General features: G+C 45.8%; 1 protein-coding gene across 2 annotated transcripts; it reads right to left on the minus strand.

Annotated features, from left to right (window-relative positions):
- Positions 1-6740, minus strand: cfap73 (cilia and flagella associated protein 73). Of its 2 annotated transcripts, XR_008755032.1 has the most exons (8): positions 6096-6740; positions 5845-5950; positions 5535-5639; positions 5243-5440; positions 4198-4419; positions 3693-3851; positions 1021-1114; positions 442-529 (listed from the first exon to the last, which is right to left on the minus strand). XR_008755032.1 is itself a non-coding variant. In XM_055887147.1 (7 exons), exons 1-7 carry the CDS (start codon positions 6149-6151, stop codon positions 440-442), a joined length of 936 nt encoding a protein of 311 aa, XP_055743122.1. In that variant the 5' UTR covers positions 6152-6736; the 3' UTR covers positions 1-439. The 2 variants fall into 2 exon arrangements, 1 of the variants encoding a protein (XP_055743122.1); XM_055887147.1 differs by lacking the exon at positions 1021-1114 and having other exon boundaries at positions 1-529; positions 6096-6736.
- Positions 6741-16431: the final 9691 nt, after the last annotated feature.

Genomic DNA, 16431 nt, shown 5'->3' on the forward strand with positions numbered 1-16431 from the left:
TTGTTTATAAATATTTTTTATTGAAACATGTACAGTGTGGTATTAATGAATCAGTTTAAATGGAACTCAACAATTTATAGTTGTTATGCAAAATTGGTCAGAATAATAGAAAACTGGCACCATGCAATTGTTGGATACATTTGATCAAGGCTTGAGAAACAATTATTATTATGAATTATTATTGTCATCATGGTACGTTTGTGCTACAGCAGTGGTGTAAAGTAGTTTTTTGGGTATCTGTACTTTACTATTTATATTTTTGACAACTTTTACTCCATTACATTCCTAAAGAAAATATGTACTTTTTCCACCACTGCTGCACAGAGTGCTGACCATAACATTACTATCTGTGTGAAAACAATACAAGATATGGATTGAAATGTCCAATAATAAGAGCTGCAGGATCCTCTGTCTACGCACTTGATCATCCTCCACCTGTTCACTTCAAGTTGGCTTTAGTAGTGGCATGAGAAGGGCTCTGTTTGAGGTTGTTCACTATAGCAGACTGGTCTTGGATGAATAGTTGGATCTGGAGAGGAAAACACATTGAGATTTTACTGTTAGCAAATTAATATGTCCCCTACTCTACATCACTGTGACATCGGTATCCTTCTCTAACTGTGACATCACTAACCTTTTCTAGCTGTGACATAAATGTGACATAACTGAACATCAGCTGTGTCATCCATAGAAATAGAATGAATAGAACGGGCATCCCTTTCAAGTCAATGATGGCATAATGGGGGGGACTTGCGGCCATTGTGAGTGTATCCATAGGAGCAAAGCAGGAAGTAAAAGCAAGAAGTGTATCCTTTAATCTGTGCTCTGATTTGTTGAATCAACTTAACTGACATTACAAAATACACTCGGTGGCCAGTTTATTAGGTACACCACCCCGTTCTCGAAAACAGTTCGCTCCTACAGACAGTGAATCACGTGGCCATGACTTGCTATATAAAGCAGGCAGATAGGCATCCAGTTACCCTTCTATTGAATGTTAGAATGGGCAAAATGACTGACCTAAGCAACTTTGAGCGTGGTATGATCGTCGGTGCCAGTCTCCTGAAATGGCTGGCCTCCTGGGCTTTTCACTCGCCACAGTGTGTAGGGTTTACTGATAATGGTACGACAAACAAAAAACATCTAGTCAGCGGCAGTCCTGTGGGTGAAAACAGCATGTTGATGAGAGGTCGAAGGAGAATGGCAAGAATTGTGCAAGCTAAATGGGTGGGCCACAAACACACAAATAACTGCGCAGTACAACAGTGGTGTGCAGAACAGCATCTGGGAACACACAACTCGTCGGTCCTTGTCACGGTTGGGCTATTGCAACAAAAAAACACAACAGGTTCCACTCCTATCAGCTAAAAGAAGCTGCTCCAGGGGGCATGTTATCACCATCACTGGACAATTGAGGAGTGGAAAAACATTGCCTGGTCCAATGAATCCCGGTTCCTGTTGGATCATGCTGATGGCAGAGTCAGGATTTGGCATAAGCATCAGGAGTCCATGGCCCCATAGTGTCAACGGTACAGGCTGGTGGCGGTGGTGTAATGGTGTGGGGAATGTTTTCCTGGCACACTTTAGGTCCCTTGATACCAATGGAGCAATGTTTACATGTTTCAAAGAATTCAGACTGTTCTGGATGCGAAGGGGGGTCAGACCCGGTACTTGATGTGTCTAACTAATAAATTGGCCACTGAGTGTAAATTTGATTGCATGAGCCACATCAGTAAGTATAATTTTAATGAACATTCTACGTTACTATGGAAATTATTGCATCACAATACCAGGCAGCCATTGCGAGGATACCCATGAGTTTACCAGTCAAATTGACACGTTTTAAGTCATGTGCACTAGTACAGTGAAATGGCTCTCTTGCTTGCTCTTACCCAACAATTCAGTAATCAATGTCAGTAGAAAAAAAAAAAAAAAAAATAGAAATAAGAAGAACACGAGCGTTAGTTCCCTGCATATTGGCACTTGATATTGGCAGTTCCAGGGTCAGTGCTGAAACCACATGGTTTCAATGTGTTTGAGGCTATTCCATTCACTCCGTTAGAAGCTGTTCAGGAGCCTGTTGGTTTCAGACTTGATGTTCCGGTACCACTTGCCGTGCGAAAGCAGAGAGAACTATGGCTTGGGTCTATGGCTTGGGTGACTGGAGTCTTTCAACAACTATCTGGGCCTTCCTTTCACACCGCCTTATATAGAGGTCCTGGATGGCAGGGAACTCGGCCCCAGTGATGTACTGGGCTGTCTACACCACCCTCTGTATTGCTATGCGATCGAAGACGGTGCAGTTGCCATACCAAGCAGTGATGCAGCCGGTCAAGATGTTCGCAATGGTGCAGCTGTAGAACTTTTTGAGGATTTGAGGGCCCATGCCAAATCTTTTCAACCTCCTGAGGGGGAAGAATTGCTGTTGCGCTTTCTTCTCGACTGTTTGCGTGTGTGTTGATCAAGTCCTTAGTAATTTGGTAATCAAGGAACTCGAAGCTCTCGACCCGCTCCACTGCAGTCCCGTTTACTGTAGTCCACAATCAGCTGCCTAGAAGCCCAGCATCCCGGGGGTCGCCTCTTCACTGTTGACGTTGAGACGGGTGTTTAGCAGGTACTATTTAATAAAGCTGCCAGTTGAGGACTTGTGAGGCATCTGTTTCTCAAACTAGACACTCTAATGCACTTGTCCTCTTGCTCAGTTGTGCACCGTGGCCTCCCACTCCTCTTTCTATTCTGGATAGAGCCAGTTTGCGCTGTTCTGTGAGGGGAGTAGTACACAGCGTTGTACGAGATCTTCAGTTTCTTGGCAATTTCTCACATGGAATAGCCTTCATTTCTGAGAACAAGAATAATAGATTGACGAGTATCAGAAAAAAGTTATTTGTTTCTGGCCATTTTGAGCCTGTAATCGAACCAACAAATGCTGATGCTCCAGATACTCAACTAGTCTAAAGAAGGCCAGTTGTATTGCTTCTTTAATCAGCACAACAGTTTTCAGCTGTGCTAACATAATTGCGAAAGGGTTTTCCAATGATCAATTGGCCTTTTAAAATGATAAACTTCGATTAGCTAACACAACATGCCATTGGAACACAGAAGTGATGGTTGCTAATAATGGGCCTCTGTGCGCCTATGTAGATATTCCATTAAAGATCTGCCGTTTCCAGCTACAATAGTCATTTACAACATTAACAATGTCTACACTGTATTTCTGATCAATATGATGTTATTTTAATGGACCAAAAAAATGCTTTTCTTTCAAAGCAAGGACATTTCTAAGTGACCCCAAACTTTTGAACGGTAGTGTAGGTATTCCTCTTATCTAGGGGGTTGAGGTTAGTGTGGAGTGCAATTGAGATTGCATCATCTATAGATCTGTTGGAGTGGTATGCAAATTGAAGTGGGTCTAGGGTGTCTGGGATGATGGAGTTGATGTGGGTTGATGTGTATCAGGGTTAGAGGTTCAATGTCTGTTCTATTCATTCTATTTCTATCACTAACTTTCACTATCTGTGACATCACAAACCTCCATCTGTAACATCACAGTGACATCACTGACCTTCTCCAGCTGTGACATCACAAACCTTCTCCAGCTGTGACATCACTGACCTTTTTCAGCAGTGACATCACAAACATAGTCCATCTGTGACATCACAAACCTCAATCTATGACATAATAACATCACTAACCTTCTCTAGCTGTGTCTCTGTGTCATCGATGGCCACGCCCTTTTCCTGCACTGTGGTCCCGCCCATCATGTGGTAGAGGTTAAGGGTCACCACTTTAATTTGGCCCAATAAAAGCGTCTCCTTTGCCGCTGTGGTCTGGATGTGATACCACGTGTTCTCCTGAACAAAAACATTGTTTATATTCTGGATAGAGAGACATGGACTATAATCAATTGTAAAGCTGTGACCCATCTAAAGGGATTGTCACTAGTTACCACAGCCACAAAGGCAAATTGGATATATCGTAAACATTAATGACAACAAAAAGTTGCTTTTTGGTCTTAATTTAAGGTGAGGGATAGGCATAAGGATAGCAGTGTTGTTAAGGTTAGGGTTAGGTTTAAAATCAGATGTTGAGAAGATAAATTGTAGAAATACGTTTAGCCATAATTATGACTTTGTGGCTGTGGTAACTAGTGATGACCCTCTAGTGACAACCCTGTGAATGCGTGATCAGGTCTGGTACCCATCTGAGAGCGTTGGAGCGTATCTGGTCCAGCTCTGTCTGTAGCTGAGACAGCAGGTTATTCTTCTGCAGAATGCTGCAGCTCTGCTGGTCTGTGTATCTCTGTAGCGCCCCCCGTTGGCCATCAGCCTGCTCCTGCACCTCACTCTCCCTCTGCTGCAGCTGCTCTTTGGTGGATAGCAGGGTGGCAAACCTCCCCAGTAGCTCCCACACATCCTCATACTACATACACACACGCACATGTACACGTTATACATTTGAAGCTAGGGTTAGGTTTGTGGTTGAAGCTAAGGTTAGGGTTAGGGTTAGGGTTGAATCGGGATATGGAGAGGTTTAGGGTAAGGGTTAGGGTTAGGGTTGAAGCTAGGGTTAGGGTTGAATCGGGATATGGAGAGGTTTAGGGTAAGGGTTAGGGTTAGGGTTGAAGCTAGGGTTAGGGTTGAATCGGGATATGGAGAGGTTTAGGGTAAGGGTTAGGGTTAGGGTTGAAGCTAGGGTTAGGGTTGAATCGGGATATGGAGAGGTTTAGGGTAAGGGTTAGGGTTCGGGTTGAAGCTAGGGTTAGGGTTGAATCGTGATATGGAGAGGTTTAGGGTAAGGGTTAGGGTTAGGGTTGAAGCTAGGGTTAGAGTTGAACCGGGATGTGGACATGAAGCTAGGGTTAGGATTGCTGTTGAGGATAGGGTTAAGGTTTTGGGTTAGGGTTGTGGTTGAGGCTAGGGTTAGGGTTATGGTTAAACAAGGATGTGGACATGGCATAGGCAACACACGTGAGCTGGTAGATTAGTCAGCCCACACTGAAGAGGAGGAAATTTGATTATAAAAATTTAATTTCCAAGAGAAGGCAAGTGCCATGATCCCACAGGAAGCACAGTATGTTTTTAAAGTTCTCTGGAGTTGAGAACAGATCAGATGAACTTAGGTGGGGTGGGGGGTCGATTCATGATAATACCTAGAAAAGAGGAAAGAGAGAGTGAGGGGGGGGGGGTCAGTTTAGCGCAGTAGTGCGAAAAGGGTGTTTTTAGTGAATGCCAGGCTTGGGTACCTTGGCCAGTCTGAGGACCTGTTCCAGGAAGGTCCAGTAGAAGGCAGTCTTCTCCACCCTGCGCTGCAGCCTCAATCTCCAGGCCTCCAGGACAACACACTCCTCCTCCAGTTTCTCTATCTCTCCCTCCTTCTGACGCACAGCATCCCTCTCTCTCTCTGCCTTCTTCTCACCCCGACCACGCTTTGCGTCATTTTCCTGCAAGATGGCACATTTGATTGCGATGGTTTTTCCAGAGTCTGTGTGTTTCAGTGCGTGTGTGTGCGCATGTGTGTGTGTGTTAGCCACCAACTTTGAGGAATTTGTCAAATTTGAGCAGCGACTCCTTCAGTTTCTCCTCTTTCGTCATAACCTCATCTCTCCGCCTTTGCAAACTCTCCGTCTTTAACTCAAACTCCTGTGAAACACACACACACACACACACACACACACACACACACACACACACACACACACACACACACACACACACACACACACACACACACACACACACACACACACACACACACAACATCCCAACACACATTAACTACGATAGTCACATTTTTGTCACAGGTTCAATTGATTATGAGTACTATGAATAAGAACGTGGCTCCTACCTCTCTGTGTGTCTGGAGCTGTTTATCCACCTCTCTGATCTCTCTCTGTTTCTCAATCATCCTTGTGGCTCCGCTCATCAGACCTCTGTCCCGCACAGGCACTTTCCTACACAGATAAGCACGAAAGTACGCATGCAGAAACGCACACACACACACGCATACACACAGAAATCTCAGTGGACATCAATCTGTGTTCCTTCACTCAGCCCCACTACTGGAGAGCATACTACCACAAACACAAACAAACTCACATTAAGAGGTGTTCCTCAAAGACAGTATGGAAATAATCCTCCAGATCCAAGGCCATTATCTCTGCTGTCTCCAGGGAGTTTCTGATCTTCAGTTAGAAACTTAAGCAGCTTTCCCTTTGGACTTCTTTATACCTTGCTGTACAATCCTGTCTCTATGGCAACACATAGACAAAGCCTCTGTCGCCCCCAGTGGCAAACTACTGACATAGAAGCTCCACTACTGTGTGTGTATGTGATTGTGTGTCTGTGTCTGTGTCTGTGCCTGTGTGTGTGTGTTTGTGTATGCGGGGGACCCCTTTTGTGATAGCAAATTCATCAGAGACCCCCTTATAATCAAGTCAAATCATATTTTATTTGTCACATGCGCTGAATACAACAGGTGTAGACCTTACTGTGAAATGCTTACTTACAAGTCCTTAACCAACAATGCCGTTTTAAGAAAATAGAGTTAAGAAAATATTTACTAAATAAACTAAAGTAAAAACAAATAATAAAATAGAAAAAGTAACTAAATTGAATTAAATAAAAATAATGAGGTGGTACCGGTACCGAGTCAATGTGAGGGGGTACAGGTTAGTCGAGGTCATTTGTACATGTAGGTAGGGGTAAAGGGATTATGCACTGATAATAAACAGTGAGTAACAGCAGTGTAAAAACAAAGGGGGGCGGGGGGGGGGGGGGGGGGAATGAAAATAGTCCAGGTGGCCAATTGATTAATTATTCAGCAGTCTTTTGGCTTGGGGGTAGAAGCTGTTAAGGAGTCTTTTGGACCTAGACTTGGCGCTCTGGTACCGCTTGTCGTGCGGTAGCAGAGAAAACAGTCTATGACTTGGGTGACTGGAGTCTTTTACACATTTTTGGGCCTTCCTAGTATATACAGTTGAAGTCGGAAGTTTACATACACTTAGGTTGTTGTCATTAAGACTCGTTTTTCAACCAATCCACAAATTTCTTGTTAACAAACTATAGTTTTGGCATTCCGGTTAGGACAAGTAATTTTTCCAACAATTGTTTACAGGCAGATTATTTCACTTATAATTCACTGTATCACAATTCCAGTGGGTCAGAAGTTTACATACACTAAGTTGACTGTGCCTTTAAACAGCTTGGAAAATTCCAGAAAATGATGTCATGGCTTTAGAAGCTTCTGATAGTCTCATTGACATCATTTGAGTCAATTGGAGGTGTACCTGTGGATGTATTTCAAGGCCTACCTTCAAACTCAGTGCTTCTTTGCTTGACATCATGGTAAAATCAAAAGAAATCAGCCAAGAATTCAAAAAAACATTTGTAGACCTCCACAAGTCTGGTTCATCCTTGGGAGCAATTCCCAAGCACCTGAAGGTACCACGTTCATCTGTACAAACAATAGTACGAAAGTATAAACACCATGGGACCACTCAGCCGTCATACCGCTCAGGAAGGAGACACGTTCTGTCTCCTTGAAATTAATGTACTTTGGTGCAAAAAGTGCAAATCAATCCCAGAACAACAGCAAAGAACCTTGTGAAGATGCTGGAGGAAACAAGTACAAAAGTATCTATATCCACAGTAAAATTAGTCTTATATCGACGTTACCTGAAAGGCCGCTCAGCAAGGAAGAAGCCACTGCTCCAAAACCGCCATTAAAAAAAAGCCAGACTACAGTTTGCAACTGCACATGGGGACAAGATCGTACTTTTTGGAGAAATGTCCTCTGGGCTGATGAAACAAAAATAGAACTGTTTGGCCATAATGACCATTGTTATGTTAGGAGTAAAAAGGGTAAGGCTTGCATGCCGAAGAACACCATCCCAACCGTGAAGCACGGGGGTGGCAGCATCATGTTGTGGGGGTGCTTTGCTGCAGGAGGGACTGGTGCACTTCACAAAATAGATGGCATCATGAGGAATTGAAAATTATGTGGATATATTGAAGCAACATCTCAAGACATCAGTCAGGAAATTAAAGCTTGGTCGCAAATGGGTCTTCCAAATGGACAATGACCCCAAGCATACTTCCAAAGTTGTGGTAAAATGGCTTAAGGACAACAAAGTCAAGGTATTGGAGTGGCCATCACAAGGCTCTGACCTAAATCCTATAGACAATTTGTGGGCAGAACTGTTAAAGCGTGTGCGAGCAAGGAGGCCTACAAACCTGACTCAGTTACAGCAGCTCTGTCAGGAGGAATGGGACAAAATTCACCCAACTTATTGTGGGAAGCTTGTGGAAGACTACCCGAAAAGTTTGACCCAAGTTAAACAATTTAAAGGGAATGCTACCAAATACTACTTGAATGTATGTAAACTTCTGACTGACTGGGAATGTAATGAAAGAAATAAAAGCTGAAATAAATCATTCTCTCTACTATTATTCTGACATTTCACATTCTTAATATAAAGTGGTGATCCTAACTGACCTAAGACAGGGAATGTTAACTAGGATTAAATGTCAGGAACTGTGAAAAACTGAGTTTAAATGTATTTGGCTCAGGTGCATGTAAACTTCTCACTTCAACTGTAGGTTCTGGATGGCAGGAAGCTTGGCCCTATTGATGTACTGGACTGTACACACTACCCTCTGTAACGCCTTATGGTCGGATGCCGAGCAGTTGCCATACCAGGCGGTGATGCAATCGGTCAGGATGCTCTTGATGGTGCAGCTGTATAACTTGTTGACGATCTGGGTACCCATGCTAAATCTTTTCAGTCTCCTGAGGGGGAAAAGGTGTTGTCGTGCCCTCTTCACAACTTTCGTGGTGTGTTTGGACCATGATAGTTTGTTGGTGATGTGGACACCAAGGAACTTGAAACTCTCGACGCGTTCCCCTACAGCCCCGTCGATGTGAATGGGGGCGTGTTCGGCCATCCTTTTCCTGTAGTCCATGATCATCTCCTTTGTCTTGCTCACGTTGAGGGAGAGGTTGTTGTCCTGGCACCATACTTCCAGGTCTATGACCTCCTCCCTATAGGCTGTCTCATCGTTGTCGGGGATCAGGCCTACCACCAATGTGTCGTTAGCAAACTATATTAAGGTGTTGGAGTCGTGCTTGGCCATCGGTGAACAGGGAGTACAGGAGGGGACTAAGCACGCACCCCTGTTTGATGCCATTCCATTCGCTCCGTTAGAAGCTGTTCAGGAGCCTGTTGGTGTCGGACTTGGTGACCCCCGGGACCACTTGCCGTGCGGAAGCAGAGAGAACTATGGCTTGGGTCTATGGCTTGGGTGACTGGAGTCTTTCAACAACTATCTGGGCCTTCCTTTCACACCGCCTTATATAGAGGTCCTGGATGGCAGGGAACTCGGCCCCAGTGGTGTACAGGGCTGTCTACACCACCCTCTGTAGTGCCATGCGATCGAAGGCGGTGCAGTTGCCATACCAAGCGGTGATGAAGCCGGTCAAGATGCTCCCAATGGTGCAGCTGTAGAACTTTTTGAGGGCCCATGCCAAATCTTTTCAACCTCCTGAGGGGGAAGAGGTGCTGTTGCACTTTCTTCATGACTGTTTGTGTGTGTGTCGACCATTTTAAGTCCTTAGTAATTTGGACACCAAGGAACTTGAAGCTCTCGACTCGCTCCACTGCAGCCCCGTTTCCTGTAGTCCATGATCCGCTCCTTGGTCTTACTGACGTTGAGGGAGAGGTTGTTGTCCTGGCACCACACTGACAGGTCCCTGACCTCCTCCCTATAGGCTGTCTCATCGTCATCGTCACCGGTGATCAGGCCTACCACCGTTGTGTCGTCAGAAAACTTGATGGTGGTGTTGTAGTTGTGTGTGGCCACTCAGTCGTGGGTGAACAGGGAGTACAGAAGGGGACTAAGCACACACCCTTGTGGGGCCCCCGTGTTGAGGGTCAACGTGGTGGAGGTAATGTTGCCTACCCTCCCCACCTTGGGGCGGCCCGTCAGGAATTCCAGGATCCAGTTGCAGAGGGAAGTGTTTATTTCTCAGGGTCATCAGCTTAGTGATGAGCTTTGTGGCCACTATGGTGAGCTGTAGTGAATGAACAGCATTATCACATTGGTGTTCCTTTTATCATGGTGGGAAAGGGCAGTGTTGAGTGTGATTGAGATTGTGTCATCTGTGGATCTGTTGGGGCGGTATGCAAATTGGAGTGGTTCTAGGGTTTCCGGCATGATGGTGTTGATGTGAGCAATGACCAGCCTTTCAAAGCACTTCATGGCTACTGACGTGAGTGCTACGGGGCGGTAGTCATTTCGGCAGGTTACCTTCGCTTTGTTGGGTACAGGGACTATGGTGGTTTTCTTGAAACATGTAGGTATTACAGACTCGGTCAGGGAGAGGTTGAAAATGTCAGTGAAGGCACTCGCCAACTGGTCAGCAAATGCTCTGACTACACATCCTGGTAATCTGTCTGGCCCAGAACAGAACACAACTTGAGTAAGATAAAGAATAGCATACAAAGAGTTTAATTGTAGATTAATAATATTATATTGTATTGTATTACACACTCTAAACTTATTCCACGGACCCCTTGGCCAAAATGTGTTTAATCTGTTGTTCGTAATATTTATTTAAAAAGTGAGATATGACCACGGACCCCTTTCAGTACATTTGCGGACCCCACTTTGAGAACCCCTCTAATAACGTATGTGGTCTGTTTTACACACTGTCTCTCTTTCTCTCTCTACTTCTATGTGTATCCTACCTGCATATACTGTATACAGCAGGATCTATATCTTTAGACTATATTTTTCACTACACAGAACTACTCCAGATAGCCTCAGAGGTGTGAGTGTGCGTAAGTGGAGGCTGCTGAGGGGAGGACGGCTCATAATAATGGCTGGAATGGAGTCAATGGAATGGTATCAAACACATGAAATGCCTGGTTTCCATGTGGTTGATACCATTCCATTGACTTCATTCCAGACATTATTATGAGCCGTCCTCCCCTCAGCAGCCTCCACTGGTGTGCTTGCGTGCATGCATGCGTGTATTTGTGTGTGTGTGTGTGTGTGTATTTCTCTCATCTGACTAATGTCTGCTAACAAAGAGAGAAAAGTGTAACATCGTGACTTGAAGCTGTAATATCACACCTGGTATCACACATTTCTCTGGGGATTGTGACACAGCTAATATAGGCAGGCGTGTTAAGTGACTCTAACTGATCCTCACTGACTAGTTTCTACCTGTGATCCAGAGGGCAGTGTCATCTTCAGACTGCAGACAGTAAACAGCTCAGTGGTCACCTTGTTAGACTACATTACAACATCACAGGACACCGATAGGACTGTTATTAACAGTCTTCCAATGTACAGTGCCTTTGAAAAGTAATCAGACCCCTTGACTTTTTTCACATTTTGTTGGGTTACAGCCTTATTCTAAAATTGATTAACACGTTTTTTCATCAATGTCACGACTTCTGCCGAAGTCGTTGCCTCTCCTTGTTCGGGCGGTGTTCGGCGGTCGACGTCACCGGTCTTCTAGCCATCATCGATCCATTTTTCATTTTCCATTGGTTTTGTCGTGTCTTCCCACACACCTGTTTTCAATCCCATCCATTACCTCTTGTGTATTTAACCCTCTGTTTCCCCTCATGTCTTTGTCAGAGATTGTTTTATGTCAAGTGTTGTTTCTTGGTGTATAGGTGCGCGACGGGTCCTCGTACCCATGTTTATTTTATGTATGTACATTTTCGTGTTTGGAGCATGTTAAGTGGACGTTTATTAAAAGTCTCCATTTACACTCTGTTGAACTCTCCCGCGCCTGACTTCCCTGCCACCTATACACACGACTCTGACAGAATCTCTGACCATAACTATGAAGTCAGCAGGAGGAGACACTTCGCTCATGGAGGTAGAGGAACGTGTCATGGAACAAGCAGAGGAGATTGACAGTCTGGGCGCTGCCATGGATCGCATTGTCCAGAATATGGACCGCTGGGAGAGGCAGGGAGTTTTTCCAGCGCCTCCACCACCACAATCGGTATTTCCGTTGAACGCTTTTTCTCCTCCTGAACATAACAAGATCCATTTATCCCTACCCACGGGATACAATGGAGATACTGCCAGCTGCCAGGGTTTTCTCCTAAAACTGCACTTGTATCTGGCCACGGTCTCTCCAGTACCATCGGACCGTGAGAAGAGTTCCGCCCTCGTCTCATGCCACACCGGGAAAGCCCTGGAGTGGGCCAGCGCTGTGTGTAGAGAGGAGGATGCGGCGTTGGACCATTTTGAGGAGTTCATCCGCCATTTCCGAATGGTATTCGACCACCCATCCGAGGGCAGAGCGGCGGGTGAGCTCCTCTATCATCTGAGGCAGGAGACGAAGAGTGCACAGGAGTTTGCTTTGGAGTTTAGGACCTTGGCTGCCGGCGCTGGATGGAGCGACAGGGCCCTGATCAACCATTACCGTTGTAGTCTACGCGAGGACATCCGTCGGGAGCTGGCCTGTAGAGACACCACCCTCAACTTCGATCAGCTGGTGGACATGTCCATCAGGCTGGACAACATGCTGGCTACTCGTGGACGTCTAGGTCGGGGTCTGGTTGTTCCATCCTCCCGCACCCTCTCTCCCGAACCTATGGAATTGGGAGGGATGGTGCGCAGGGAGACCGGAGGGGGTTCCCGCTCGAGCACCATCTATGATGGCAGAGATCACACTGCTGGTCGGTGCCGGGTTGGTTCCTCTGGGAATAGAGAAGGCAGGCAGGGCACTCTGGCATCACCCCAGGTGAGTAGGCACCATTCTCATCCAGAGCCCTCTGCTGCACTAATGTTTGTCTCTGTCACTTTTCCGGATTTTTCCCTGCATTCCCAGTACAAGGCGCTAGTAGATTCAGGCGCGGCTGGGAATTTCATTAATAAAAATTTAGCTCATAGTTTAGGAATCCCTATTGTTTTTGTGGATATGCCTTTCCTTATTCATGCGTTAGATAGTCGACCAATAGGGTCAGGGTTTATCAGGGAGGTCACCGCACCTTTGTATATGATAACGCAGGAGGGTCACAAGGAGAAGATTAGTCTTTTCCTTATTGATTCCCCTGCGTATTCTGTGGTGCTAGGCCTACCCTGGTTAACTTGTCATAACCCTACTGTTTCTTGGCCACAGAGGGCTCTCACGGGGTGGTCGCGAGAGTGCTCAGGTAGGTGTTTAGGGGTTTCCGTTGGTGCTACTACGGTGGAAAGTCCAGACCAGGTCTCCACCGTGCGCATTCCCCCAGAATATGCCGATTTGGCTCTGCCTTCTGTAAAAAGAAGGCGACTCAATTACCACCCCATCGACGGGGGGATTGTGTGATAGATCTCCTGGTAGACGCTGCATATCCCAGGAGTCACGTGTATCCCCTGTCGCAAGCGGAGACGGTGGCTATGGATACATATATCTCTGAATCCCTGCGTCAGGGGTTCATTCAGCCATCCATTTCACCCGCCTCTTCGAGTTTCTTTTTTGTGAAGAAGAAGGATGGCGATTTACGCCCGTGCATTGCTTATCGAGGCCGGTGTCGACGCGATGCTGGAGCCGTGCATCATGGGGGGGGGTAATGTCACGACTTCTGCCAAAGTCGTTCCCTCTCCTTGTTCGGGCGGTGTTCGGCGGTCGACGTCACCGGTCTTCTAGCTATCATCGATCCATTTTTCATTTTCCATTGGTTTTGTCGTGTCTTCCCACACACCTGTTTTCACTCCCATCCATTACCTCTTGTGTATTTAACCCTCTGTTTCCCCTCATGTCTTTGTCAGAGATTGTTTTATGTCAAGTGTTGTTTCTTGGTGTATAGGTGCGCGACGGGTCCTCGTACCCATGTTTATTTTATGTATGTACATTTTCGTGTTTGGAGCATGTTAAGTGGACATTTATTAAAAGTCTCCATTTACACTCCGTTGAACTCTCCTGCGCCTGACTTCCCTGCCACCTATACACACGACTCTGACAAGGAATCTACACACAATATCCATTTAATGACAAATCAAAAACAGGTTTTTATAAATTTTTGCTAATCTATAAAAAAACAAACCTAAATATCACATTTACATAAGTATTCAGACCCTTTACTCAGTACTTTATTGAAGCACCTTAGGCAGCGATTACAGCCTCAAGTCTTCTTGGGTATGACGCTACAAGCTTGGCACACCAGTATTGGGGAGTTTCCACCATTCTTCTCTGCAGATCCTCTCAAGCTCTGTCAGGTTGGCTGGGGAGCGTTGCTGCGCAGCTATTTTCAGGTCTCTCCAGAGATGGTCGATTGTGTTCAAGTCCAGGCTCTGGCTGGGTCACTCCTGCGTTGTATTGGCTGTGTGCTTAGGGTCGTTGTCCTGTTGGAAGGTGAACCTTCGCCCCAGTCTGAGGTCCTGAGCGTTTCGAGCAGGTTTTCATCAAGGATCTCTCTGTACTTTGCTCCGTTCATCTTTGCCTCGATCCTGACTGGTCTCTGAGTCCCTGATGCTGAATACTTTCCGAAGGCACTGTAGCGGATGGCAATACAGTGTGATGTTCTGCCTGCCAGCGGAGTGTAACTCTACTGATCATATTGTGTTGAAGATAATAAGACAGACGAGAGGAGAGCAGCAGGACCAGGAAAATGTATCTACAAATGGAAATATGAAACACACACACATGCATACACACAATGTTATTAAAGCTAATATAGCTATGCTATTAGAATAAAAGTGTGTTCTCGAGGGTGACAGTATGAGGATGTGGAGATGGGGACCTCACACCCATTTAAAATCCAGCAGACCTTTTACCAGCTGATTAATATTTGAAGGCATCCTCCATGTTCCTGACTCTCTGATTATCTGTGATTGTTTGTGGTTTCTTGTTCCATCCATCCCTGGGTCTCCCTCTGTCACTCTGCTGTCCCCTGGGAGAGGAGAGCAGGGGCAGTTACCAGCACACATACACATCAACCTTTATCCATGAATATACACACACTTCAGCTTTCAGGGACACACATCACACATCTCAACCCCAGCTAGTGTGATGGCTGCACAAACACCAAGTTTAAATATGCAGAAACTAACGGAAAGTGTTGAAAAAAAACTATGTTAAAAAAGATGCCTCACATGCTCCCCCCTCTCTCCTTCTCTCTCTCTCTCTCACTCTCTCTCTCTCCTTCTCTGTCTCTCTCTCTCTCTCCTTCTCTCTCACTCTCTCTCTCACTCTCTCTCTCTCCTTCTCTGTCTCTGTCTCTCTCTCTCTCTCTCTCTCTCTCTCTCTCTCTCTCTCTCTCTCTCTGTCTCTCTCTGTCTCTCTCTGTCTCTCTCTCTCTCTCCTCTCTCTCGCTCTCCTTCTCTCTCTCACTCTCCTTCTCTCTCTCGCTCTCCTTCTCTCTCTCGCTCTCTCCTTCTCTCTCCTTCTCTCTCTTTCTGTCTCTCTCTCTCTCTCTCCTTCTCTCTCTCTCTCCTTCTCGCTCTCGCTCTCCTTCTCACTCTCTCTCTCCCCTCTCTCTCGCTCTCCTGCTCTCTCTCTCTCCTTCTCTCTCTCTCATTTTCTCTCTCTCTCTCCTTCTCGCTCTCCTTCTATCTCTCTCTCTCTCTCTCTCTCTCTCTCTCTCTCTCTCTGTCTCTCCTTCTCTCTCTCTGTCTCCTTCTCTCTCTCGCTATCCTTATCCCTCTCTCTCTCCTCTCTCTCTCTCTGTCTCTCCTTCTCTCTCTCTCTCTCTCCTTCTCTCTCTCTCTCCTTCTCACTCTCTCTCTCCTCACTCTCTCTCTCTGCTCTCTCTCTCTCTCCTTCTCACTCTCTCTCTCTCTCTCTGCTCCCTCTCTCCTTCTCACTCTCTCTCTCTCTGCTCTCTCTCTCTCTCCTTCTCACTCTCTCTCTCTTTCCATCCCTCTCTCTCCCACTGAGGGCGGATGATAAACATTTAGTCATCCATTATTAAAGGTCAACAGGACAGCCCAAACAGAGTGAGTACCTTCCTGATAGGAAGTCTGTGATTATGGTAGTGATGCTCTTTGGGCTCATCAATTAGTGATGAGAGACCATATTTGAGTGATGCCTGAACTGTGTGTGAGTGTGTGTGTTTGGGGAGGGGGGAGTAGTTGGAAAACAATTCACTCCATGGCCAACAAAAAGGGGAGGGTGTGTGTGTGCAGTGGGGGATGTGTGTATGGATGTGTTGAAGAGGTGTGGGTATGCTTTTATTTGTTTATTGATTTTTGTGTTGTATGTCTCTGCAGGGGTCTTGTTGGGCTGTTTGCCAACATCGTGCAACACGGAGAACAACAAACCTCCAGGGAACACTGGAGGAACACTGGGGCAGGAGACTTCTGGCTGCATTTGCTGCCTGGCTGCTGAAAGAGGGCCTGAGGCCTGGATGTTAAAGTCTCATCTGATGTTGCTTTTAACTTGAATCTTGCTTGACATGAGACATTATAACATAAAATTATATAA

Source organism: Salvelinus fontinalis, chromosome 28 (assembly GCF_029448725.1).
Source record: "Salvelinus fontinalis isolate EN_2023a chromosome 28, ASM2944872v1, whole genome shotgun sequence".
NCBI classification, from domain to species: Eukaryota; Metazoa; Chordata; class Actinopteri; order Salmoniformes; family Salmonidae; genus Salvelinus; species Salvelinus fontinalis.

Excerpts from the sequence above, each read along its gene's own strand:
- cfap73 (XM_055887147.1), bottom strand. The coding sequence starts at position 6,151 with ATGGCCTTGGATCTGGAGGATTATTTCCATACTGTCTTTGAGGAACAC. Across the intron at positions 5,951-6,095 it reads TTTGAGGAACACCTCTTAAT|GAAAGTGCCTGTGCGGGACA; the intron begins GTGAGTTTGTTT and ends TTATCTGTGTAG. Across the intron at positions 5,640-5,844 it reads AGCTCCAGACACACAGAGAG|GAGTTTGAGTTAAAGACGGA; the intron begins GTAGGAGCCACG and ends TGTGTTTCACAG.